Source organism: Podarcis tiliguerta (genome assembly GCF_965153285.1).
Source record: "Podarcis tiliguerta genome assembly, chromosome: 11".
Classification (NCBI taxonomy): Eukaryota; Metazoa; Chordata; class Lepidosauria; order Squamata; family Lacertidae; genus Podarcis; species Podarcis tiliguerta.
The window spans coordinates 54,620,773-54,647,334 of record NC_139544.1 but is presented as its reverse complement, the minus strand read 5'-3'; the positions used below and the strand labels follow the sequence as shown (position 1 = coordinate 54,647,334).

Here is a 26,562-nt window from a genome sequence, read left to right as displayed (position 1 = left end):
AGTAAAGCCGCTGCTACAATTACAGTCTAATAATTTAACACTCAGGAGCACCATAAAGTAAACAAAAAGGGCTTCATTCTTAGTTCTGCAAATGGTCCAGAAAAGCCATTTACTGCCATTACAAAAGTTAGCTTATTTTGGTGCTGTTAACATGTGCGGGAAGGATGGGACTTGCTTCAAATTGCAATTTCATTTTACAGCTGTACTAACAAAACCCCATAAAAAGTGGGGAATTTGTCCCCATGGTTTCCCTAGGATTCTCCCTCTCCGTAAGGAAATGGGTGGGGGACTCCCCCAACCCAATGAAACCTTGCAACTGTCAAATTAATAGGCCCCCATTGAAGTCTAACATCAGAAATTCATGGTCTATAGAAGCCATTATGGACCAGATCTCTGTTTCCCAGCCATTCCTGTTAATAACCCCACCTAATTAAAACATCTGTAAAGCCCTGGTAGTTCTAATTTGTGCATAAAAATTGAAAAACAACCCTGGCCTCTATTAATGGGCTGGCAGAAGTTCAGCCATGAATATGATTATGAATGGTAGGAGTGCTTTAAATTAAGAATCGCTAATTAAGATGCAGCCCGGCTGTACTTAATTGGATCAGGAGGAGGAAAGTGGCTAGCCATGGTAAGTAACCTAAACAAAAATCCCTTGATATTTTGCAATTTAGACTTCCAGTAAATGATAGCTTGTGGTACCGTTTACCATGTCGCTTTAAAAAACAAACAAACACCCACGTTACCATGAAGTGGTTTAAATGCGGTTGGTGATGTTGGTATTGGTCAAAAACTTTGTTTAGGTGAACGGCAAACCTTGGCTGCTTTCGGACTCTGGCAAGCATGCAAACTCAGTTATTGACCAGCACTGTACTGTTGACACACACACTTATCACCCAGAGCTCAGGAACAACACCTGAGAATTCCCCTGTTCATGGCATCAGTGCGGGAAAGAGGGTGGAACAGGAATGGAAGAGAGAGGCCAGTTCACTCATGCCTCACTGTTTTTTAAGAAGGCTTGGGCTTAGCGTTTATCTCCTTTTCCGTTCAAATGTCATGCCGCAGGACTATCTGAGCTATGCATTCTGCAAAAGTGCAGAAGGTGCCACGCTAGACAGCAGACAAGGGGGGACATCTATTTGAGCTCTCCCTGTTGTGAAAAGAACAAGAAAACTGGCATGCCAAGCAGGGTGAAGGCTAGGCTACGACTCTTCTCTGTGATTCCTATGAACAGGAATCTACCCTTCTGGGGAGAACATTCAAATGTGATCGCTTGGTGCTGTCCAGCAAGAGCTCCCCAAGCAAGTCTGGGCTCTGCTGAGGATGCCGCCGGATGATTCAGCCTTTGGCATGTGATGGCCATGTGTAACTCTTGCAGGCTTCTTCATAGGAGATGTCGGAGGATGTGGTCTACAGCATGGGGAAAGCTCTCGCAAGTTAAGTACGGAGGAGGAGTAATTTTGCCTTCATCTCCCTCTCGGTATTTCCCTGTAACAAAAGCAGAGAGAAAACGCTCTGTCTCAACGCCTGGTTCGCGTTGGCATAACACATCCCCGACATCTATGCATTATAACCGTTCCCAACTATGCCCACTCGACCTCCTTGCTCTGCAAAACTGGTGATGTTACAGGTGCCGCGATACTTGCTCTGCATTTGTAAGGAATCCGTCTTTTCTTGTGGCAGCCCACACTTCGGAACTCCTTGACTATTGAAATCAGGCAGGCCCCTTTTTTTCAGCACCTTCTAAAAACAGTTTAGACAAGCCTGCCCAGATATGTAGAATGTTGCCATATGTCTTAATCTGATTTTTAGCTCAATTGTAGATTCTAATCACCGTATTTTTCGCCCCATAAGACGCACCCGACCATAAGACGCACCTAGTTTTTAGAAGAGAGAACAAGAAACAAGAAAGCAAGGCAAAGCCTCCTGAGCAAAGAGGGAGGCACACTCCCACTATGCTCAAGAGGCTTTGCATGCCTATCCCTGAAGCAAGAAGAGCAAGAGGGATCAGTGCGCACTGATCCCTCTTGCTGTTCTGGCTTCAGGGATAGCTGCGCAGCCTGCATTTGCTCCATAAGATGCACACACATTTCCCCTTACTTTTTAGGAGGGGAAAAGTGCGTCTTATAGAGCGAAAAATACGGTATTTTTTTTGAACGTTTTAAATGGTTCTTTTAACTTTTTTGGGGGGGGGATCAAACAATTTGAGGTGTCCGGTGGTATATAAATCTTGTGAAATAAATAAATAGCCCATGACACGGATAATAACAAGATAACCTATGACATGCATAAAGGTAAAGGTAAAGGGACCCCTGACCATTAGGTCCAGTCGTGGCCGACTGTGGGGTTGCGGCACTCATCTCGCTTTATTGGCTGAGGGAGCCGGCGTACAGCTTCCGGGTCATGTGGCCAGCATGACTAAGCCGCTTCTGGCGAACCAGAGCAGCGCACGGAAACACCGTTTACCTTCCCTCCGGAGCGGTACCTATTTATCTACTTGCACTTTGACATGCTTTCGAACTGCTAGGTTGGCAGGAGCTGGGACCGAGCAACGGGAGCTCACCCTGTCGCAGGGATTTGAACCACCGACCTTCTGATCGGCAAGCCCAAGGCTCTGTGGTTCAACCCACAGCGCCACCCGCGTCCCTATGACATGCTTAGCACCTACCAAAGATGAGTGTCTACCTCTCCCCATTTAAAACTTTTACCTTTCTGCAGTAGGCTAGATCCTGCACACACATGCATCCCACTAGCCTCCACCCAGACAAGCCAGAGGCACGGTGAGATGGTGCTTACCCGTCTTAACCAGTATCCCCAGCATCCCAGCCTTCTGGGCGCCTCCCACGTCATCCCTGCAGTCCTGCCAAGGTAGAAGGGAACAAAAATGTTAGGCCCGCTTGGTTCCCGGAGGCTCCATCTTTAAGGCGGGTTAACATGCTCAGGCACTCACGTCGCCAATCATGACGGCTTCGTCTGGCGTGCAGCCGGTACCACGCAAGGCTTCCAGGAAGAATGTCCGCTCGGGCTTCCCCACCACGGTGGCCTCCACGTCGGCTGCGTATTCCAGCCCCGTGACGAAAGGTCCAGGGCCGAGAGCGAGCCCGTCTTTCCTCTTGTAATACCTGGCTTTGTGTATAGCTATGAGGGGAGCGCCATCGAGGATCAGTCTTGAGAAAGGAAGGGGTGGGAGGAAAATAAGAACATAAGTGGAGCCTCCCGGATCAGGCCAATAATAATAATAATAATTTATTATTTATATCCCGCCCATCCGGCTGGGTTTCCCCAGCCACTCTGAGCGGCTTCCAAAAGAATATTAAAATACTGTGATACATCAAACATTAAAAGCTTCCCTAAACAGGGCTGCCTTCAGATGTCTTCTAAAAGTCTGCTAGTTGTTGTTCTCTTTGACATCTGGTGGGAGGGCGTTCCACAGGGAGGGCGCCACTACCGAGAAGGCCCTCTGCCTGGTTCCCACCTAGTCCAGCATCCTGTTCTAACAGTGGCCAAAGGGATGCCCTGTCATTTTTTTTAGTTAATTTTAATTTTTTTACCAACCCCCAAGGCATAAACACTGAAAACAAAGCGTGAAACCCCGCAGGCGGCTGATACATTGGGTATACATAATCAATAATAACATATTCAAATCAACCATGTGTACAATTCTATATACCTTAACACTCCTCCCTCCACAAGGTTTATTTAACTTTTAATATTTTAATTGCCCCAAATTGTTCAAACCTGCCCAAATAATTCAATATCTTCTCAAACCAATCCTCCTCCTCCTCACTGACCTTAAACCCTTTCATTTTATGTTTCTTCACAGTTAGATATTCTAAGATTGTAATATTTTTCTATTTTTCCCTCCATTGGTTCACCCCTAGCTCTTCTGCGTTTTCCCAATTACTCGCTATAACCCGTCTGGCTGCAATTACCATCAATTTTACCCATTTACATTCCTCTTTTGTTTCTAACTCGGTGCTGGTGCTACTCGGGCTAGTAAGAACCATTAATTTAGATATTTCCACCTTCCTACCCACAATTCCCGATATTTCTATACCAATCTGTTTCCAGAATTCATTAACTAATGGACAATCCGGGATGCCCTGTCATTTGAGAAGGGCAGGGAAAGTTCTTGCCACCTGGTTTGAGAGAGCACTTGGCAAAGTCCTCTCTGGCTGGGCTTCTTCTTTATTAGCAAAAATGCCCTGAGAGGGTGTGTTGACTGGGGAAAGCCCTAGGGGCCTGGTGGAGAGGTTCTAAGCCTCAGGTTTCCCCATCAATGCCATAACAGATAGCAAAGTCCTTCCCTACTTGGAAGGACAACAGTGTGACTCATTGTGCTCTGAAAGCCCCTGGAGACGCAGGAATTCCACCTGGTACCACCAAGCCCGGTTGTCATCCTCCCGGTAATAAAAAGAACCCTTGGGACAGTATCGTCATAAAGTTATCTGGAGGTGTGCTATGTGACAGGTAGAAACTGAGCTTGTGCCAAATGTTAATTGCCTGGTGGGGGCTAAAGGAAGTCGTTTCTTATGAAGAAACTCTTTGTCACGTCGTTCCGACTTACCGAAATGCTTTGTTCATCGTTTGGTAATTGAAGTGGTCAGGAGCAAGCCCTATCACCACAGCATTGGGCTCGCTTGTATCGATCCCTGGAAAAAAAAGAGGACAGCCAAATGGCTCGCCTTACATTGACTTAGTCCGCACCCCGGAAATTATCTCTTTCAGCTTCTGCCTTCTGGAAGAAGATAAAAGTAAAGGGACCCCTGACCATTAGGTCCAGTTATGGCCGACTCTGGGGTTGTGGCGCTCATCTCGCTTTACTGGCCGAGGGAGCCGGCGTTTGTCCACAGACAGCTTCCGGGTCATGTGGCCAGCATGACTAAGCCGCTTCAGGCGAACCAGAAAAGTGCACGGAAACGCCGTTTACCTTCCCGCCAGAGCGGTACCTATTTATCTACTTGCACTTTGACGTGCTTTTGAACTGCTAGGCTGGCAGGAGCAGGGACCGAGCAACGGGAGCTCACGCCGTCACGGGGATTCGAACCGCCGACCTTCTGATCAGCAAGTCCTAGGCTCTGTGGTTTAACCCACAGGTTATAAAGACTAGGACTAGCCACCTGAGAAACAGTTTCTACCCAAATGCAATTCTGGTTTTAAACGCAGTATAAGGAGTCTCTATAGGAGTATACTGTATTTTAAAATGGGGTTTCAGAGTTTTTAGGGGTTTTTGAATGTCTTATGTAGATTTTTCAGTTTCATTGTTCTGTATGGGACAATGACAGACTCTGGTCAGACCTCACCTGGAGTACTGTGTCCAGTTCTGGGCACCACAGTTCAAGAAGGACACTGACAAACTGGAACGTGTCCAGAGGAGGGCGACCAAAATGGTCAAAGGCCTGGAAACGATGCCTTATGAGGAACAGCTAAGGGAGCTGGGCATGTTTAGCCTGGAGAAGAGGAGGTTAAGGGTGATATGATAGCCATGTTCAAATATATAAAAGGATGTCACATAGAGGAGGGAGAAAGCTTGTTTTCTGCTGCTCCAGAGAAGCGGACACGGAGCAATGGATCCAAACTACAAGAAAGAAGATTCCACCTAAGCATTAGGAAGAACTTCCTGACAGTAAGAGCTGTTCGACAGTGGAATTTGCTGCCAAGGAGTGTGATGGAGTCTCCTTTTTGGAGGTCTTTAAGCAGAGGCTTGACAACCATATGTCAGGAGTGCTCTAATGGTGTTTCCTGCTTGGCAGGGGGTTGGACTCGATGGCCCTTGTGGTCTCTTCCAACTCTAAGATTCTATGATTGTATGACAATAAAGATATTGTATCGTTATTGATACAATTGCCTTGGCATGAAATCTTCAGGTGGCTGAAGAGAAAGGAACCCAAGCCCACTGTGCTGATTCTGCTGAACTTTTCTGCTAGAACTTTTCGCCTCTTTGCCACTGCTGTCTCTGAACTTTTTCCACAGAAGTTGGGCATTATAAGAACTTTGCAGCTTTAAGAACTGGTTGCCTGAGCTTCCTCCTCCCTTTGGTGTCATGTGTTGTAGTTTGCAGACCTGAGGGCAGAGCCTGTTATGGATCTGCAAGCCTCTTTAGCTGAATAGCAGAGGGACAATGCCTTCAATGGTCAAACGTTAGAGACAGCAGCTGTTCAAACTGGGCATGGGGAACATGAGTGGTATCCAACTAACTTGTTCCATCAGCACAAGGGTTTCTGTTTGTGAAATGAAATGCCCCCCACCTCCAGCTGCACACCTCTTAAATCTGTTCTTTTGGGGGGGGGGCTGCCCCAATCCTCTGGAGCAGACGTGGGGAGGGTGCAGGACACATAAAAGGGGAGAAGAAGGAAAGTTCTATTGCAGAAGCTAACGGAAGGAGGACATCGGTTGCTGGTCAAATGGCCCCACAATGCCCTCCCCAAGATTATTACAAAACAAAAACGCAGAAACTGAAAAGCAAGCTGGTGTGGATTTCGCTTGCAACTTTCTCTGGGAGCATCTGGGTCCATTAACCAAAGAATGGATTACACTCATCCATCTGCGAGCAATCTTATATGAAGATTATCCAAGAATAATTCCATAGTAGTTACTAACAGGAGCTTAAACATCTTTCAGCGTACTTAAACTACTGAAAACCAGAGTTTTTTTTTAAAAAAACCAACCACTAGATATGGAGGGAAGAGCAAGGCAGAAGACCTGTAAGGGAGGGACTTTTGGGGGGGTTTGGACAAGGGCCACATTTCACCTTGGCCAGCTTTCTGGGGGCCGCCTGGTGGTGGTAGGCAGGGCCAATGCAAGCGGAAGTGTAGCCAAGCTGTGCTCTGACACACACTCATGTTCTGCCCAGGAATGAGTCTGGGAGGGGAAGCATGTAAGCATTTTGTAAGCCTAATTGCCGGGGGTGGGGGGGGGGTGGATGTGATCTTTGTGAATATTGCAGCTGGGCAGGATTAACACTTGTAGCAGGATATGACCCTTTAATTGGCCCCCCAAAGGATTGAATGGGGTCACAGGGGGAGGAGCTATGAGCCTATCTGCCAAGACAGGCGCCACAGCTCAAAGCAGATGCATAAGAACCCCCACAGATTTGGAACTTCAGATGGAGTCGTGCTATTGCATTGCCAAACTATGAAGTCCAAATTAAGCTTTAGACAGGCAGGAAAAGCAGGAGGAGAAAAAGAAGAAGAAACCCTCAATTAAGCTTTAAATAAAGCAAACAAACAATATAAGCCATCTCGTCATGGACATAGAGGGTTTATGGGTCGTACGGATTTCACTGAACGATGCAAACGGTCCATTAAGCGATCAGAATATAGTATACGTGTTTTCTGTGCTCTGCTTTAATTAAAGTCTGCAGTATAGAAAGCTAATTCTGCTCGAGTCTTGCAATGGTCTGCTGCAATTCCTAAAGCGACTGTGCATCTCTCGCAGGACACACAGAAGACTCTCCCAGTGAAACGAGGGCTTCTCTGGGCAAGTCCGCACGGTTGACACACAACCACTCGGGGAATGTCAGGGACTGGCTGGATGCAGAGGGGGCACCAGCCGGGGAACCCCCAGGGGAAGAAGGATCAGAGCCTGGGGTGTGGCGGTGGAACGGTGATGGGTGGTCAGAGGGAGAAGACTGGGAGGAGGAGGTGGCAGAAGCTGAACAAGTGACAGCAGGGGTCAGCAAGCTTTTTCAGCAGGAAGGCGGTTCACTGTCCCTCAGACCTTGTGGGGGCCGGACTATATTTCAAAAAATAATAATGAACAAATTCCTATGCCCCACAAATAACCCAGATGTCAGGGAGAGGCAAACGGGAAAAGATGAAAGAACAGAAACCAGCAGTTATAGAGAGCCTAAAGAGATCATTAGCAGCCTGTCGTCTGACAGTGGGTCTGACGTAGAGAGGGAGGAGGATGAGCCTGGAACAAGTCATTCTGTACACAGAGGAAGTCAGGGGAGGGGTTTCCGCAGACTTGCATGCTGGGTACGGAAAAGGAAAAAGAAATATTAGACGCGGCAACTTTGCAACAAGGGGACGGATGCTAATTGAAACGCTGGAGATGTACTTTTGAACTTTGTCAAATAAATCAAATAGTTTGGAACTGGCTGGGAGCCCGGAGTCTTATCTATGCCAGCTGGACAGCATTAAGCCTCTGACACCAGAGATGCATTTTAAATAAAAGGACACATTCTACTCATGTAACAACAAGCTGATTCCCGGACCGTCCAAAGGCTGGATTTAGAAGGCCTACCCATGAGTGACATGGTTTAGTGAGCAGGAAGCAGCTGTGGCAGAGAGCAGTTCAGAATGCGAGGCAGGAGCGAAGGCAGGAGAGGAGGGGGCCAAGAGGCAGATATCAGGCAGACTGCTGAAGACACCAGGGAGTCTCCCCCTCCTGCTGCAACCAGTTCCCTTCCCCCTGGTCTCCTAGAACCCGCAGAGAAATAAAACGGGCAGAGCCAAGGTGGTCGTGCACAGACACAGCCTGAGACTATGTGAGAAAGACCCTGGAGAGGAGGAGTCCTAAGGAGAAGGCAGGGACCTTCAGACCTCGCATTGGTTTCATCAGGATGAGGCCTCCTAGAAAGGGTTGCTGAGACTACTAGGCTTGAGCCCTGGTTTATTTCCTTGAATAAAGGGCTAAGTTCACTGGCCTCAGTCAATAGATCCTACTGTTCATGTATCAGGGATGAGGGACGCTATTTAGTTCAAGGGCCGCATTTCATTCTGGGAAACATATCGGGGGCCACATGCCAGGCGTGGGCGGGGCCAGAGACAAAAGTGGGTGGAGCAACAAATGTATAAACTTTACCTTTATCCAACAGGATCACAATCACACCACACAGTGGATGCATTATAATGCCACTTTAAGTTTGTCAAAGTGTTAAGGGTGCTGACCTCACAGAGCTACGGTACCCAGATCCGTTAGCAAACTACAGTTCCCAGCAAATTGGCGCCAGGACACTATACCTTTGAAATCGTGCAGTGCGTTGTCTTCGACGAGCAGCAGGGGCCTGACTTGCTTCTGCTCCAAAAGATTTCTGGCTGCCGTCAGAGACGTGAAGATCTCGTCTTCCTTGATGTCGAACTCGAGTTTCCTCAGCCTCTCCAGCAAATCTCGCTTGCACTCCTTTGTCGTATTGGTCACAAACCGGATGGAAACAGGAGCACTGCGCAGCCTTGACCCGTGAAAAACAGGGTAAGCAGTTTAGGACGCTGCCATTTTTGGAAACCACGGCAAAAAACATGTTTTTGTTCTCGCATTCATGGAATAGCTTCATCAGAAGATAACATGAGCGCATTATCACAAGCAGGGCTGCCAAGCGGAAGTGCTAAGAAGATTACTCCTGGATCTTTGGAGTTTAACAGAAAGAGAAATCCCACCTGAGACCAATCCCTATGCTTTTTGATCACTCAAGCTTGAATCCAATGTCCAAGTGTAATGGGCGTGGGGCAGGAGGGAAAGTTTGGTTTCACACATATGACATTCTGATGTTGTCAGGTGAATGCCAGGGACTGGCAGGAGACTGCAGAGTGTGCACCAGGAAAAGTGAGGGCTGGATTCTGGTTTAGGATAGGGGGGCAGTGATTTATGGGGAACTTTGCCAACCAGGAAGCAAGAGTTGGAGGCTGGTAGATGGGGCGCAGGATGGGTAGGAAGAAACGGAAGAAGAGGCAGGTCAGGCTGGGTGCTTCCTTACCCTCTCCTGCACCTGTCTCCCAGAACCAGGAAGGGACTGAAAAGGGAAGAGCAGAGGCAGCTTGCATGCAGAGGCATAGTCTCCAGCAGGCAGGCATGCAGCCCTTTGGGGGAAGGCACATGAACTGGTGGAGGAGGAGTGGTCCCCTGCTGCTGCAACTGCTCTATAGGGTGCAGACCTGGGGATAGCTGCCTAGACATAAGACTATGGACGGGGGTTATTTGGAGCTGTAGGAATTACTGTGTGGTGTAGTGGTTAAGAGTGGTGGACTCGTAATCTGGTGAACCGGGTTTGCTTCCTGGCGAATTATTAATTATTATTCCCCGCTCCTCCACATGCAGCTGCTGGGTGACCCTGGGCCAGTCACACTTCTCTGAAGTCTCTCAGCCTCACTCACCTCACAGAGTGTTTGTTGTGGGGGAGGAAGGGAAAGGAGAATGTTAGCCGCTTTGAGACTCCTCCGGGTAGTGAAATCAGCCCTGAGTGCTCACTGGATCCTAAAGCTGAGGCTCCAATACTTTGGCCACCTCATGAGAAGAGAAGACTCCCTGGAAAAGACGCTGATGCTGGGAAAGATGGAGGGCACAAGGAGAAGGGGATGACAGAGGACGAGGTGGTTGGACAGTGTTCTCGAAGCTACCAGCATGAGTTTGACCAAACTGCAGGGGGAAGTGGAAGACAGGAGTGCCTGGCGTGCTCTGGTCCAGGGGGTCACGAAGAGTCGGACACGACTAAACAACAACAAGGGTAGGGATAAAGCGGGATTGTTGTTTAATCGTTTAGTCATGTCCGACTCTTCATGTCCCCATGGACCAGAGCACGTCAGGCACTCCTGTCTTCCACATCACAGAAACCGATGCCAACAGATACCGGCACACTTAGGGATCTGCAGAGTCTTCGCAGCTTGAGTAACAGACCTCAGCAACTCAGCATTTTGGCTAATCTACTTTTATTTACATATAAACATACACGGAGCACTGTAACGTGGCTCTCTCTCTCTCTCTCTCTAGCATCAGACAGCAAAGAGCAATAGTCCCACTTCACGGAACACAGTAAAACAAACATCCTGTCTCCGTCACTTCCCACTCTGTGGAGTCAAAACATACACCATCATGTGATAGACAACAATCCCATGACAGCAATCACACAGCAGGAATTCTAACAGATGGTCCACTGGCCTGATTCTTATGGTCTTAAAGCAGGCACCCCCAAACTTGGCCCTCCAGATGTTTTGAAACTACGATTCCCATCATCCCTGACCGCTGGTCCTGTTAGCTAGGGATGATGGGAGTTGTAGTCCCAAAACATCTGGCGGGCGGAGTTTAGGGATGCCTGTCTTAAAGCCACCGGTAGCCTTTCTCCACCACAAATGGATTCTTAAGGGTCTGCTGTGTTAAACGCCAAGAGCCAAATTCTGTCATCTGGGACCTGACCCTGTGCACCTATGAGGCACGTCACCACCCTTGCCTGCAATAAGCAGCCTTTGTGAAAATGGCCTTTTTACACGTTTGTTTTCTGTTCTTTTCGGGGTGCCTGGAAGGGATAACTTGCCTTTTAAGAGCTTCCTGGGCTCCTGGAACAGCCGAGTCTTCAATATGAAGTGTTCCACTGAGATCCACCAGGACTGCCTTTAGCACACGCCGGGCTGCCATCTTTCACACTGCCAGGAGAGGGAAGGAAGATTAAACAACCAAAGAGTTAGATAACAATGGACAATTAAAAAGGCACTCTGTTATCTGTTCCATTTGTGCCAAGCCTAGTAATATTTAGAGAGCATTACCCAGCATGTTCAATGAGCCCCTTTGGACAGGGAAGTAAGAGGCAACATTAAAAATATATATACATAATTGATAGAACAAGCCTTTTCTCCCATTCGCTGCCCACACAGAAACCACCTTTTTCAACTTTTAAATTCCACAAGCGTACTCGCACCGGAGAGAAACGGCACGTCCAGCTTGGATTTTAAAAATACAGGCTATCTTATCTCGAGTCTTTTGAGTTTTTATATTTTTACCTGCTGCATGGAACAGAGGTGCGGTGCCAACCGCAGCAGCGTGACACAATTAAAAAGCAATTAGGCGCGTGCCCCCCTCCCTTCATTGGAAGAATTTTGCAAAGCGTTCCAAGCCGAATATTGTTCTGTTTCCGTAGGTGGAGCGTCAGATGCACAGATGGGGAAGAGAGAGCCACGCGATGCGACAGGACCAGCAATAGGGCCCAAGTGTCCAATCTGAACACAGCAGGTGTTGGACAGAAGGCTGTCCGTATCTTGCTTCAGGGAATGCAAAGTGCCCATATTAGGAACTGTCCCCAAAGCACAGGAAATCGGGGGAGAGAGATGCCTTTTATCTGTGCAACTGCGGGGCTGTTTCAGATGGGTGCATCATGCTCAATGTGGATGTTTCACACTTTAGAAATGTACCGTATTTTTCACTCTATAGGATGCAGTTTTCCCCCTCCAAAAATAAAGGGGATATGTGTGTGCGTCCTATGGAGCGAATGCAGGGTCCTTGGCTTCAGCGATAGCAACACGTAGCCTCCGAAGTGCAGTGGGAGCGCTCCCTCCGTGCTCCGAAGGCTTTGCATTGCTTTTGCTGAAGCCTGGAGAGCGAGAGGGGTTGGTGCGCACTGACCCCTCTCACTCTCCAGGCTTCAGGCAGCTATCCACAAGCCTTCGGAGCGCAGCAGGAGTTCCCCCTGCACTCCGAAGGCTTGCGGATAGCAGCCTGCAGCCCAGGGAGCTCAGTGCCAACTCCCGCTGCGCTCCCCGGACTTCAGGCAGCTATCCGCAAGCCTTAGGAGTGCGCCCCCAGCCCCGCAAGCTCCGGGAGCGGCGGCAAGGTTGCGCGCAGCCTGGACCTGTTCTGGGGGCTGGGGTCGGGGGAAGCTCGGGCTTCCCCCGCCCCAGCGCCGCGGCTAAAAACAAAGCCAAGACAGCGAGCGGAATCCATCCTGCTCGCTGTCTTGGCTTCTGCCAAAGCCGTGCGCAGCCTCTCCCAGCTGGAGAGGTTGCGCGCGGCTAAAGAGGAAGCCAAGACAGCCAGAGGGATGGATTTTTTTTTCTTTCTCCCCCCCCCTAAAAACTAGGTGTGCCCTATAGTCCAGTGTACCCTATGGAGCGAAAAAGACGGTAAGCAGAGTGCTGGATCAGGCCAATGGCCCATCTAGTCTGGCATCTTGTTCTCACAGCAGCCAGCCCAATGCTTCTGGGAAACCAGCAAGCAGAACATAAGCACAAGAGCCCTCTCCCCTCCTGTGGTTTGCGGTGGCTGCTATGCAGAAGCATTGCTTCCTCCAGATGTGGAGACCAAGCACAGCCATCATGGCTAGTAGCCAGTGATAGACTTCTCCTCAAGGAACCACTTCCATGTAGCAAAACCTACAATATAATGATGCAACCCATCACTTGAGCCTGCCGGCTATTTCTTAATCTCAGGGTTGCGGATTCGAACCCTACGTTGAGCAAAAGGTTCCTGCATTGCTGGGGGTTAGACCAGATCAGGCATAGGCAAACTCCGGCCCTCCAGGACCAGTGGTCAGGGATGATGGGAATTGTAGTCCCCAACATCTGGAGGGCCGGAGTTTGCCTATGCCTGGACTAGATGAACCTTGTGTTCCCTTGCCTATTCTCTATTCATCCGGACACTTCTAACGAGATTGTTAAGCACATTTTGCATGGTGGTTCCTGAGACAAAGGAGCAGGCTCGCATCAATGTCTGGATGCAACCGTTTTGAATCAATAATAATAATAATAAATTATTATTTGTACCCCCGTCCATCTGGCTGAGTTTCCCCAGCCAATCTGGGTGGCTTCCAATCAAGTGTTAAAAACAGTACAGCATTAAATATTAAAAACTTCCCCAAACAGGGCTGCCTTCAGATGTCTTTTAAAGATAGGATAGCTGCTTATTTCCTTCACATCTGAAGGGAGGGCATTCCACAGGGCGGGCGCCACCACTGAGAAGGCCCTCTGTCTGGTTCCCTGTAACCTCACTTCTCGCAATGAGAGAACCGCCAGAAGGCAATCGGCTCTGGACCCCAGTGTCCTGGCTGAACGATGGGGGTGGAGATGCTCCTTCAGGTATACTGGACCGAGGCCGTTTAGGGCTTTAAAGGTCAGCACCAACACTTTGAATTGTGCTTGGAAACATACTGGGAGCCAATGCAGATCTCTCAGGACTGGTGTTATGTGGTCTTGGCGGCCACTCCCAGTCACCAGTCTAGCTGCCGCTGTCAGGACTGGTCGTTGTCCTCTTCAGATCACCACACAAACGTTTCTTGTTCTTTTATAACTTTTTATTGCGTATTAACAAAACAATCTTATAAACGGTTCTTAAATATTATTCCTCAGAGTCACTTATTTCAGATACCTTCTGAGCTCTGCTTCTCCATGACCAGCCACTCTCAAAATGGCGAAGGCGCCCTTCCCTTCGCTTTCCTGCTCTTTTTTCTAACCTCCTGGCTAGAGCTGGCTTGTAGCTCCCCTCCTCCGAATCTGAGCTAGAACTGAACCCTTGCCTTTCCTGTGAACAGCCGGTTCCTCCCTGTTGTTCTCTTCTATTAGATTCACTGCTCTCCTTCCCCCTTGGGGAATGCTTTCTCCCTCTGAGAAACTGGAAACTTCTAACTCTTCGCTGACAGCCGCATTCTGGATTAATTGCAGTTTCCGGGTCACCTTCAAAGGTAGCCCCACGTAGAGTGCATAGCAGTAGTCCAAGTGGGAGATAACTAGAGCATGCGCCACTCTGAATCTGCCATCAAGATGGCAGACTGAACCTTTCAAAACCGCACCCATTTTTCGGTTTCTTGCAAATTCCTAAGCTGCAGTAGGTGTGAAGTTGCTAGTCATTTATGCGCATTTATGGCCCTACCCTAAACATGTGGCTCCAGGAGCTCAACACAAGAAGTAAACTATGTGTAACATACTCATTACTGGACCGAAAATTAAACTAAATCAACAGCAGTCAGAAACGGCAACGCACTGGGGAGGTGGGGGGGAATATTCTGATCTCATCCTCCACTTGCAAAGGCCTCTGGGAAAAGGGCACAACTTGGAAGGGAGGCCATTCCACAACGTGGGGGCCACCATAGAGAAGGACTGCCACCCAGCAAACTAGGCAGGATCCTGATGGTGATAAAGGAGCTGAGAATCGTAGGGTGCTCTGCTACATGGTGGAAATGATCAGAGGCTCTGAGAGATCTGCATTGGCATTGGTTTCCGAGCACAATTCAAAGTGTTGGTGCTGACCTTTAAAGCCCTAAACGGCCTCGGTCCAGTATACCTGAAGGAGCATCTCCACCCCCATCATTCAGCCAGGACGCTAAAGTCCAGCGCCGAGGGCCTTCTGGCGGTTCCCTCACTGCGAGAAGTGAGGTTACAGGGAACCAGGCAGAGGGCCTTCTCGGTAGTGGCGCCCGCCCTGTGGAACACCCTCCCTTCAGATGTGAAGGAAATAAGCAGCTATCCTATCTTTAAAAGACATCTGAAGGCAGCCCTGTTCAGGGAAGTTTTCAATATTTAATGCTGTACTGTTTTTAACATTTGATTGGGAGCCACCCAGAGTGGCTGGGGAAACTCAGCCAGATGGGCGGGGTATAAATATTATTATTATTATTATTATTATTATTATTATTATTAATAACCCAATACAAGCTGTCGATAATGGCACCTCTAGGAAAAAGAAATCCTTGGCTTCCTCCTACAGCTGCATGCAGGGGAGCACTATTAGAATGAAGAAACAGCTCTTTACGGCAAATGACAGAACGGTTCCTCTAATCCCACGGGAATCAATGAGGCTCCTCTGGTATTACATTATATTACACTTTTGTTCCGTCCTTCCTTCCAAGAGTAAGTGCAGATGGTGGTATATTATCCTCACATCAAGGTCATCTAGAAAGCTTTACAGCCAACACCCTAACCACTACACCAGACTGCTTCCCCCCCTTCTCAACAGCCCAAAGGAACAAGCTTTGGGAATTCTTTTTCCAGACTGCAAACTCCGTGACCAGCACGGAATAGCCTCCGGGAATTTTAAACATTTATCAGCACTTTCCTATCGAGCAGTTTTGAGATCATCAGGTGCCATCTCAGGTTTTTATCTAATCGGAAAACAAGGAGCACTCCCCTTTCCCAGAGATAAAGCCAGCCACTAAAAGGTGTTTCAAGGTACATACCTGCAGAGTCTGCTTTTTATCACCTGCAAAAGAACTCTTTTTATTGAAGAAATATAAACTTATCTGCAGGTGGACCAAGGTTACACATCTGCTGTAAAAAGGAAAAGAAAAGCTGATTAAGTTCAAGGATTATGCATAGAATCACAGAATTGTAGCATTAGAAAGGATCCTGAGGCTCATTTAGTCCAGCCCCCTTGTAATGCAGGAATCTCAACTAAAGCATCCATGACAGATGTCAAGGTTTTGACGTTTAAAACCCTTTGTGGCTTAGGGCCCTCGTATTTATGGAACCGCCTCTCCTGGTATGCCCCGCAGAGGACTTTAAGGTCCATGAATAATCATAGCTTAGAGGTCCCGGGCCCTATGGAAGTCAGATTATCCTCCACCAGGGCCAGGGCCTTCTCAGTGCTGGCTCCGACTTGGTGGAATGCTCTTTCCCATGAGACCAGGGCCCTGCAGGATTTAACTTCCTTCCGCAGGGCCTGTAAGACAAAGCTATTCCGCCTGGCTTTCAATTTGAACTTAGCCTGATCTTTTATTCCCCTTCCTTCCCTCCCTCTCCCCTTTTTATGAAGACTACCCGCTCTGGGATCCCACAGCTAATTCTCCCCTGGTCTCCTCACTAGCCCAAATAGGACTAATTTAGCCAGCTAGCCCTGGTGATCATCTAATGTTTATTGGATGTATTTCCCCCCTACATTTTTTAATTCTGAATTTATTGTTATTCACGTTTTATCCTGTATTTTATGCTGTTTTTTATTGCATCAATTAAGTGTTTTAAATTTGTTGTTAGCTGCCCTGAGCCCAGTTTTCTGAACCGGGAAGGGCGGGGTATAAATAAAATTTTATTATTATTATTATTATTATTATTATTATTATTATTTCCACTCAACCTCTCCTAAAACATCCAGTGAAGGAGAGTTCACCACCTTCTGAGGAAGTCCATTCCACTGTCAAGCAGCTGCCAGAATAAATTAGAATTTCTTTTCAGTGTCATTGGTTTGTCATGGGAGTAAGGTCAAAAGTTTCAGTCTTGCAAATGTCATACTTCAAAACCGCTCCTTATTGCAGAAGTGTCTCACCAACCCATAATCATGATAAAGTCAAGGCTGTGAGTGACTGGTTCCACTCCAACACCACCCACCCACATACACAAAACAGCCCAAACTCTGCAGTGAAACAACCTATGTTTTGCACCAGACTGATCGCTGAAGAATTGATGCTTTTGAATTATGGTGCTAGAGGAGACTCTTGAGAGTCCCATGGACTGCAAGAAGATCAAACCTCTCCATTCTTAAGGAAATCAGCCCTGAGTGCTCACTGGAAGGACAGATCATGAAGCTGAGGCTCCAATATTTTGGCCACCTCATGAGAAGAGAAGACTCCCTGGAAAAGACCCTGATGTTGGGAAAGATGGAGGGCACAAGGAGAAGGGGACGACAGAGGATGAGATGGTTGGACAGTGTTCTTGAAGCTACCAGCATGAGTTTGACCAAACTGCGGGAGGCAGTGGAAGACAGGAGTGCCTGTCATGCTCTGGTCCACGGGGTCACAAGGAGTCGGACACGACTAAATGACTAAACAACAACAACAACTCTGTAGCAAATAAGGAAAATTGGTGTGACATTGGCAACCTTAGTGACTGACAGAGGCAATCCTACACGCCCATGCAGAGAAAAAGCAGAAAATGCCCCACTCCCAGCACAGCTTGGAAGGAGAAGCCAGAACAGCGACTCTTCCAGAGGTACAGCAGGCAGCCTCCTCTCACAAAGGCAGCTCTGGGCTCACAAGAGACTTTAATTCAAGGTGATTTAGGGCATTATTGTCCACCACTAACTCACCCCCACCTCCAGGAAAAAAGCGCTCCTCACCTGGCTTGCCCCACACCCAAGCGTCAAGGTGAGGAAATCAGCGAGAGAAGAGGGGAGGTTACCAACGTTTTAACGTCCCCCTCCCTCTCTCATGAGATGGACCTGTCCTTCCAGCTAAGAGGACCGCATCGCGGGTTGGTCCAATGCCAGCCGAGAGGGTGAATCTCTATCCTCCCCCTTTTGCTGCACAGTTGGTACCGCCCTCGCCCTTAGTCGCCACGGGAGGTGGGCCGTACCATGGCGGCAAACGGGGAGGGGGAGATTCACAACTCCCTCCCTCTGTTCGAACGACCTGACGCTACAGCGACGCGGCTCAGCCGCAAGAAGTGGAGGAGGGCGGGGCTTGAAAAGCGGAAGCTCTCTCTGCGTAAGGACCCAGAAAGGACCCGGCAGGTGACTAAAACGAACGCCTGCGGGCCTTTGTTTCGTTTCAGTTCCGCACCTCCCCAACATATTTTCCTGAAAAACACAGTTAATGTCTCCCCACTAGACGCTCCCGCTTTTAACATTTCGGTCAGATTTTGACATTAGCAAACAGGCACTCTGATAGTCACCTTCCCCCCCCCTTTTTTTTGCGGTGTCTTGCAAGCGGATGGGACAGAGCCAGTCTGCAGAAACTGGCTTAATGTAATGAACTTGGGAGACTCCAGCATGTCAGAATGCACTGGATCGGGGCGGCAGGAGATAAAGGACCAAGCAGCAAATGAAGGCTATAGCCACCTTTCTAGTTCAGCAGAAAATGCGTCCCTGTTGAACTTCTGCCCGTCCTTGTGGCAATCCAAATCTCCCGAAGGGGAAAGTGGGGTGCTGCACTTTTAACACTCGCAGAGAGACTAGCCAAAACGTATAAAGGGTACATAAAGCCTGTGCTCTCTTGTTCTGCCCGGACACTGAGGTCCAGCTCCGAGGGCCTTCTGGCGGTCCCCTCACTGCGAGAGGCCAAGTTACAGGGAACCAGGCAGAGGGCCTTCTCGGTAGTGGCGCCCGCCCTGTGGAACGCCCTCCCATCAGATGTCAAAGCGATAAACAACTACCTGACATTCAGAAGACATCTGAAGGCAGCCCTGTTCAGGGAAGTTTTTAATATGTGACATTTTAGTGTATTTTTCATCTTTGTTGGAAGCCGCCCAGAGTGGCTGGGGAAACCCAGCCGGATGGGCGGGGTACAAATAGTAAATTATTATTATTATTATTATTGGATCACCCTAACACCCAGGAGCAGTTCACCTTAGGCAGTACAAGAGATGTGGGAATTCAGCTTCACCTGTTGAACTTCTGCTTAACATTCAGCTGCTAAAAGCACAGCACTGTGTGGGTGCGTGGAGCAAATGCCAGCGCCCAAAGCTTTATTGCAGAGAGCAAATGTAAGTGGCTTTCAAAGTTTACCTCCTCCCTTTCTTGCATCCTCCTCCAAACAGTATTTCCAAAAGCTGCATACTTGCAAGCCAGAAATTGCTTCTCACAAACTAAACTTTTTATTTATTTCTGAAAAAGTACCACGGTCCAGGATCTATACTCAAAAGAAGGATTTTTTTAGCAAAAGAGGCAGGTCCCCCCAAGAAGCTCCTATTGATGTAATATGGATAAATATTTAATGAAGGGTGCGTGCACAAGATTCAGTGTGTGGATTGAGTCCATACACCTCAACTATCACTATTGGTTATTTTAGTAATAGGGATACACATCTTGTTTTTATATTCGTGGCCTGCTATTCATCAGTAGAAAGGTTACCATCAGTCTTTTCTTACAATGTTATTTTGGCATGTATTTGAGCAGTTATGAGCTGTTATTGGGCTATTTCGAAGTGTGTAAAGCTGGGCTAGGACTCCAATCCCAGCTTTGTTTCAGAGCTCTACCCACTTTTAGCCCCAGCCACCCACTTTCAGTCCTGAAAGATTACCCAAGGGGCAGCCCCTGACGGAAAGAGGTTATCCACATCTGGTCTTTAGGATTGCTGACATAGATCAATTTAAGAGGAAATGTGATGATTTGTGCAGCTTCTTGAGCAGCAGAAATAACTCTTTCTCGTGTCCTGCCATCTTCCATAAGGGAGAATTGTTTCTGACTGCCACCTGCCTTCAACTTTCCCCAATGTGGAAAGCTGTGCCGTTTATATCGCACAACTCAATTTCATTTTTCAGACTTACTATGGTGTTCCAAAGCAGCTCACATCACAAAAACAGAAAGACAACAGCTTATATGCCATGCTTAAAATAATGGAAAAATCAAATCAAATACTGTAGTTAAAATTGGTTGGGGGGGGGGGGGGAATGGGACATTATGGTTGTGATCCAGCCAAAATTGAACAGTTATGTCCCTTTAATTTCAGGGGCAGATTTTTTAATGATTTTAACCCACCCATTTATATAATGGATTTTAATGTGCCATAACTTTTGCTTGATCATGCCCTCAAAGAATCTGCAGTTCTGAAACTAACTTAAGATGTGGTAGAATTTGTTTTTCCATATTGTTAAGCTTATTGATTTGCATGCATCTACCATTGACGATTGAACTATATATGTAGTTCTACTTCCCCAGGACCAACCAATCCCTTTTTTCCTATGCACTGTACTAATTCAGGGGAGTTACTTCCTTCGGCAACAACCTTCACTGCATCTTTCGAATGGGCAAGAGCTGGTGGAATCCCATCATACATATTGTGACTAATGGGAAAACACTCAGATTTCAGGAAATGTATCTGTAACAATTAATGGACAGATTCCCTATTAGCGTAAATACCAATTGTCAGTTGGGTTTTAAGGTCACCAGGGTTATTTTTGTGTAAACATGCAAAGGATTGCTAGAAGCATTCAGATGTTAAAAAGAAAAAAATATTTGATTTTGCTCACCAGTTTCCCTTGCTTGCCTGCCTCCCACCCTCCAATGTGGGATGATCTGATCACAGGCCCATTTTCTCTTGGATTATCTTCCAAGACAAACAAAAACCTGATTCAGAGTCTTAAATATATGAATCAGGAAAATAGTGCATTTTACTGGGCACATTTCTATGGTCTGAATTTTAAGTAATATCTGCTTTGAACAGATTTTAATCTCAAACACCCACTGAAGAGGATTTCTGTTTACATTTCTCTTTCTAAAAAAAGGAAGTACAGCCACATTTTTTCAAAAAAAAGATTCTTTTCCCCAATATTTAAAAATTCTTTCACCAAAACAGATTACACACAGTATCCACAATTATTTACAATGAACATCTTGGGAAAGGATAAAGATCCACTGTAAAACATACTAATAAACTGTACTTGCCAAATGAAGTTTTACATGTTTCCATTTCTAGGTCTTATTCTTCTAAGTTTGGCTATATAGCAGTTGCAACATGTCACCAGATTTCGAACTGTTAAGCTTAAAATCTCACTGCTGTGTAAAGATATAAATCATATACTACTGATCAACTATCAAAAGTCTATTTAAAAACCTCTAATATGTGCCAGTAACAATATTTCCATTTCTGTGACATTCATATAGTCCATGGGCCATATTTGACCTAGTGGTCTGCAAAGTCTACATCATTCAGTTCTTCAGAAACTGAATGAAAGGTCAACTTAAAACACAAGCACATCTCAAGTACACCGTTGGAAAAATAAGCCCTGAGCAACAGAGGAGTTAAGAAACAGAATCTTTAAGTACTTACTACAATATGTTACAATGCATACTGTAAACATTTGATACTATTAAATGAAAAAATCTGGTTCTGGTTCAGGATACGTACAGCACGATTGCAGTGATTCCAATCCTCTGGTGTTATGAAGTGGGCTGAATATTAAGGAATACAATAAATAGAAATTGTGTCTTTATTGAAACAGATGTGTTGCTTCCAAAGCAAAGCCAAATTGAATCCTAATGAATAAACTGGTCTGCATGTTAGAGATACTGGGCAGGTTGATTTGAAGACACCGACTTCAACCAAACAGCAAGAGCAGCACAATTGTAATGGTGTTCACTCCAATTAATGGCACTGCAAAGAAAAGCAGAAAGGGTATTACAGTTTCTCAGCTAACGACAAACATAATATTGCATTAGGCGGAGAAAAAACTTCAAGAACAAGGACATTCAAGATCATTTTCTGCATGCAAGCGTACAAAGCAACAATTTCAGCAATGCATTTTATAAAGCAGGGGTGGAAACCTTTTTGGCGCCACAGGCCAGATCCAGATTCAAATTTGCTTAAAGGAAAAAGCACTTTAATTTTGGATGCCCCTGTACTCCCATTTCAGCTCAAAAAGGTGTGGCAGTGAAGGCAGGGTGTTGTGGTCAGAGAGTCTCACATGCTTCAGGGAATCTACAGCACTGAGTGAATGGGTTAGGGGAGGCAGGAGCAGAAATAAGCAATGATGCTCATAAGATTGACAGGACACAGGGACAGCAGAGTAGAGAGACATTGGTGTTGCCACCACATTAGTTTCACATGGTTATAACTTATAAGGCTAGTGAATAAGTTAACAGCCTAATTCTATTAGTCTGCTAGGCAGGATTAAATGTGAAGGCCTTTATCCTGGTTAGTGCAACCTCATTTGTCCTGGTGTTGCATCAGTGCAACCAAACAGGAAGATGCCCAGGACAACTCAGAACAATTAAAATTAGCCATCAGTGTGTAAAAGCCACAGTAATACTAGGTATCTGGGGCATGGAACACAGTAAAACAAATCCACTCACAATAACGTATTGCTAAAAATAGCATTATTTTGTCCACCTTACCTCTCATAACTGTTCGTACAGATCGAATAAGGTTCATTAACTGTCCTTTAATTCCTGGCTCTTCTCCAAATCCTCCAATTCCCTGGTCTGTTCCCCAGCCAACTATAATTCAGAAATTTTATTTTTGTTAAGTAAACAAGCAAATACATAATCTAAATTATCAATAATATCAACCAAAAATGTATTTTACAAATGCAAGCATTTTAAGCCCAAATATCGATAAATAGCAGACTTCTAACCTTTGTTACAATGCCAGAAAGCCCATTTGAAATTATAATTCAAACTGGATACATATTCTAGCAGGCATTTTAACTGCAGTTTGATTTTATAGCTCTGATCGATTTTTACTTTTTTGCATTGTATTTCTTGTATACCGTTTTAGAGACTATTGTAGTTAAGTGGTGTTTAAATAAATAAATGAAATAAATTTAATGCATCATGAGAGAAGCAAAACCACCAGAGTCCAGAATTTCAGAAAACTATGATTGTCTAGTATTTTCACCACTGATTAGAACCAATGATCCCAGCTAAAATATATGAAGCAAAACCTTCAAAGCACTTCAGCTTTGTGTACTGCCCCCACAATGGTTTGCCCGATTTTGTTCCAATGCTCTCCTTACTGCTTCACTGCCACAATTAACGAGATTACAAGGACCACTGATCTAAACCAGCACTCACAATTAGATTTCATCTGAGCAACCACAAACCCACATGAAGGTGATCTGAAACTAGAATGAGTGAGTTGACAAGCGATTCAAACAATTGTAAGGCAGGGTGGGAAATAGCCAAAAAGATATTGTAAGGAGAGGGTAATAAAAATTGTAAGTGAACTTTATGTGAAAAGTTCTGTATCATTCCACTTCAGCCACCTTTATCATTAACTAAAAAACGCTCCAGCCTACACTGGCTCATTTGGTACAGATGGCATTTCATACTCTTTTTTCTTAAAAAAAAAACCAACAAAAAAACCACTACCACAACTTTTCTGCATTAAAGGTAAAGGTAAAGGTAAAGGTACCCCTGCCCGTACAGGCCAGTCTTGACAGACTCTAGGGTTGTGCGCCCATCTCACTCAAGAGGCCGGGGGCCAGCGCTGTCCGGAGACACTTCCGGGTCACGTGGCCAGCGTACAAAGCTGCATCTGGCGAGCCAGCACAGCACATGGAACGCCGTTTACCTTTCCGCTGGTAAGCGGTCCCTATTTATCTACTTGCACCCGGGGGTGCTTTTGAACTGCTAGGTTGGCAGGCACTGGGACCGAGCAAAGGGAGCACACCCTGCCGCGGGGATTCGAACCGTCGACCTTTCGATCGGCAAGCCCTAGGTGCTGAGGCTTTTACCCACAGCACCTTTGAGACTGGGAGGCTAGAACAATTTCTTGATAACTATAGTGCGAGGTGAACTATAGTAGCAGCTCTACTATCAAGTGGCCTACTGAGGGCAACTGTGTTGCACCCAGTGCAGTACTGACAACCCACATCTGCTCCTACAGCACAGACAGCAGCACCTGTAGCCACTCTGGTGCCAAAAAATGATACAGTCTGGATAGAGCAGGGTTTCCTAAACTTGGGTCTCCAGCTGTTTTTGGACTACAATTCCCATCAGCCCTGACCACTGGGCCTGCTAGCTAGCGATGATGAGAGTAGTCCAAAATCCGCTGGCAACCCAAGTTTGGCAAACACTGGGATAGGGGAGGGAGAAGATTCCCCTCTCCCCAATGATTCTGTTATGCTATTTGTAATACAAAAAATAAAATAAATAAATGCCTTACACAAATAGTTGAATATACAGTGGTGCCTCGCAAGACGAAATTAATTCGTTCCACGAGTTTTTTCGTTGAGTGAGTTTTTTCGTCTTGCGAAGCACCATGGCGGGGAGGGGTGGGGAGAAGCAGGGCAGCTGCCGCAGCCGGTACCTCGGACTCACCCGCGCCTTGTGGCCACCGCGCGACGCGGCTGCTAGAGGGCGGCGGGGCTCAGGAGCGCAACTCCGGCTGCAACGCTGGCTGCTGGCAGCAATGGCCTTCTGAGGGGAGCGCACGAGGGCGGTGGGCAGCGGCGCGAGGCAGCCGGAAGGTCGGCCGTCAGCCAGAAGGTCGGAGGGAGCCAGAGGAGTCGTCAGCCAGAAGGTGGGAGGGAGCTGGAGGAGCAGGGAAGCGAGCGTGCGTGCGTGCAGTGACCATCACCATGACAGGAGAGGCAGGGCTGTTTCGACTAGCGAAGCAAGCCCTTAGAAAAATCCGTCTTGCGAAGCACCTCAGAAAACAAAAAACCCTTTCGTCTAGCGAGTTTTTCGTCTTCCGGGGTACCACTGTATATATATATATTACCTGTCAGGCTGGCAACATTCGAACAAGTATTATTTACAAATTCCTCCAGACAGCGCCTGCATGTAATCCCCACACATGGATGCTTTAGCTGATATTCCTGCATTGTAGGAGGTTGCAAGATATAACCCTTGGGATCCCTTCCAACTTTGGAATTCTACGAATCGTAGAGCTGGAAGGAACCCGAGGGTCATCTAGTCCAACCCCCTGCAATGCAGGAAACTCAACATGTGCCCTCGCTCAATCCACTTTGAAAATGATACCAGCCCCTGCTCAGCTTTACAGATGCGCTAGAAGTCTCTCTTATTGCTGCCCCACTAGGAGAATTATAATAACAGTAATAATAATGCTATTCGCACAAGAAGAATTACCGGCGAAAGAAGAATGGCAAATGAAATTAATGGACTATGCAGAATTAGATAAATTAACAGGAAGGATTCAAAACCTGTGGGATCAGAGATTCTTAGAGGACTGGAGTAAATATTTGAACTATTTGAAAAGCAATTGTAATAAACAGATTACGCTAGTAGGACTGAAAGAAGTTCTGTAAGGAGGACTTTGTGAAATATTGCAAGGAAGATTTTGAAAAGGAGGACAATTAAAAGTATTAGAGAAATTAAGAAATGCAGAATAAGTGATAAAGAAAGGGAAATCTTCAAAGGTTGTTGGCGGAAGTCTAAAACATTGTGTAAGATAAGAAGCTATGTTAAATGATTGTTGGAATTGATATGTGTGTGTGTGTGTGTGTATATATATATATATATATATATATCCTATCTCCTACTCGCAGGTTTCACTGTCTTTGGGGCATTTGGCCGGGCCCCGTGAAGCCAGAATGATGGGTCGGAGGGCTCACTGGCTCACTCTTCTTGTGCCTGGCAGATCTAGCCCTGCGCTCTAACCACTACCCCACACTGCCTCTCCCTACGAATGACTCGGCGCTGATCCTTATGATTAACGTTATGGCGACGTCTTAGGGATGCCACGTGGGCCCAGAAGCCCCACCTTCGGCCCGGGCCCTCCGCCTTCCTCCCCACAGACTGAGGATGAGGACCCCCCTCACCCTCACGCCCCCCTTACGAGGCCTGGCAAGACTCACTCCTGCGGAGGAAGCGCTCCTCATGCAGCACCGCGATGGCGTTGACGAAGAGCAGCGCGGCCTGCAGCAGCGAGTACAGCGTGAACGCCATCGCTGCCGCCGACGCGGCCGGGCGAAGCTCCTTCCTTCCTTTTTTTACCTCAGGACGGTGAGGAGATGCAGCGGCAGCAGCAGCGCGAGCGCCGCCGTCCACGCGCATGCGCGAGACGTGGCGCCGGACGTAAAAAGAACCCTGAGCGAGCCGACAGAACTACAGCTCCCGTCGTCCCCCTCTTATTGGCCTATGCCGGCCGGGGCTGATGGGAAACGGAGTCCATCCGCCACCAAAGGCTGACAACCGCCCTGAAGTGACGTCAGAAGAGGCGCGGCCTCGTGGGTTAGGTTGCTCCTCGCGGAGGAGTCGAAGCGAAGGGCTTGGTTTTCTTTTCCCGCCTTTTCCTCGCCCCTCCCGCTCCAGAGGGGGCGGGGCCAGGAAAGGTGCGGAGGCTCTATAAGGCGGCTGGCGCAGGAGGAGTCGTGGGCTCAGGACCCGGGGAGCGCCTTCACACGTGCACACGCGTCCGTTGAGGGGACTGGTGGTTAACGTTAATAAGCCGCCTCGCGCTTGCTGTCAGGCGGGCGTGGATATGTTAAGCCTACGAATAAAGGCTATTACTATTTCATTACAGTAATTATAAAATGA

At 47.2% G+C, this 26,562-nt stretch overlaps 2 protein-coding genes across 10 annotated transcripts; both read right to left on the bottom strand.

The window, feature by feature from the left end:
• Positions 1-53: 53 nt before the first annotated feature.
• On the bottom strand, positions 54-21,715 carry HDHD2 (haloacid dehalogenase like hydrolase domain containing 2). 9 transcript variants are annotated; one of them, XR_014502803.1, is made up of 10 exons: positions 21,470-21,513; positions 20,592-20,668; positions 15,872-15,962; positions 11,249-11,357; positions 8,967-9,175; positions 4,568-4,652; positions 2,951-3,167; positions 2,797-2,860; positions 1,110-1,488; positions 54-1,017 (listed from the first exon to the last, which is right to left on the bottom strand). XR_014502803.1 is itself a non-coding variant. In XM_083403209.1 (9 exons), the coding sequence occupies exons 4-9, from the start codon at positions 11,347-11,349 to the stop codon at positions 1,385-1,387; spliced, it is 780 nt and encodes a 259-aa protein (XP_083259335.1). In that variant the 5' UTR covers positions 11,350-11,357; positions 15,872-15,962; positions 20,592-20,668; positions 21,470-21,513; the 3' UTR covers positions 54-1,384. The 9 variants fall into 9 exon arrangements, 4 of the variants coding, with proteins under 4 accessions (XP_083259335.1, XP_083259333.1, XP_083259334.1 ...); XR_014502802.1 differs by lacking the exon at positions 20,592-20,668 and having other exon boundaries at positions 15,872-15,959; positions 21,470-21,715; XR_014502805.1 differs by lacking the exons at positions 20,592-20,668; positions 21,470-21,513 and adding an exon at positions 17,743-18,079.
• IER3IP1 (immediate early response 3 interacting protein 1) lies at positions 21,538-26,159 on the bottom strand. Its single transcript, XM_083403257.1, has 3 exons — positions 25,881-26,159; positions 22,456-22,557; positions 21,538-21,715 (listed from the first exon to the last, which is right to left on the bottom strand). The coding sequence occupies exons 1-3, from the start codon at positions 26,077-26,079 to the stop codon at positions 21,660-21,662; spliced, it is 357 nt and encodes a 118-aa protein (XP_083259383.1). The 5' UTR covers positions 26,080-26,159; the 3' UTR covers positions 21,538-21,659.
• Between the last annotated feature and the right edge of the window lie 403 nt (positions 26,160-26,562).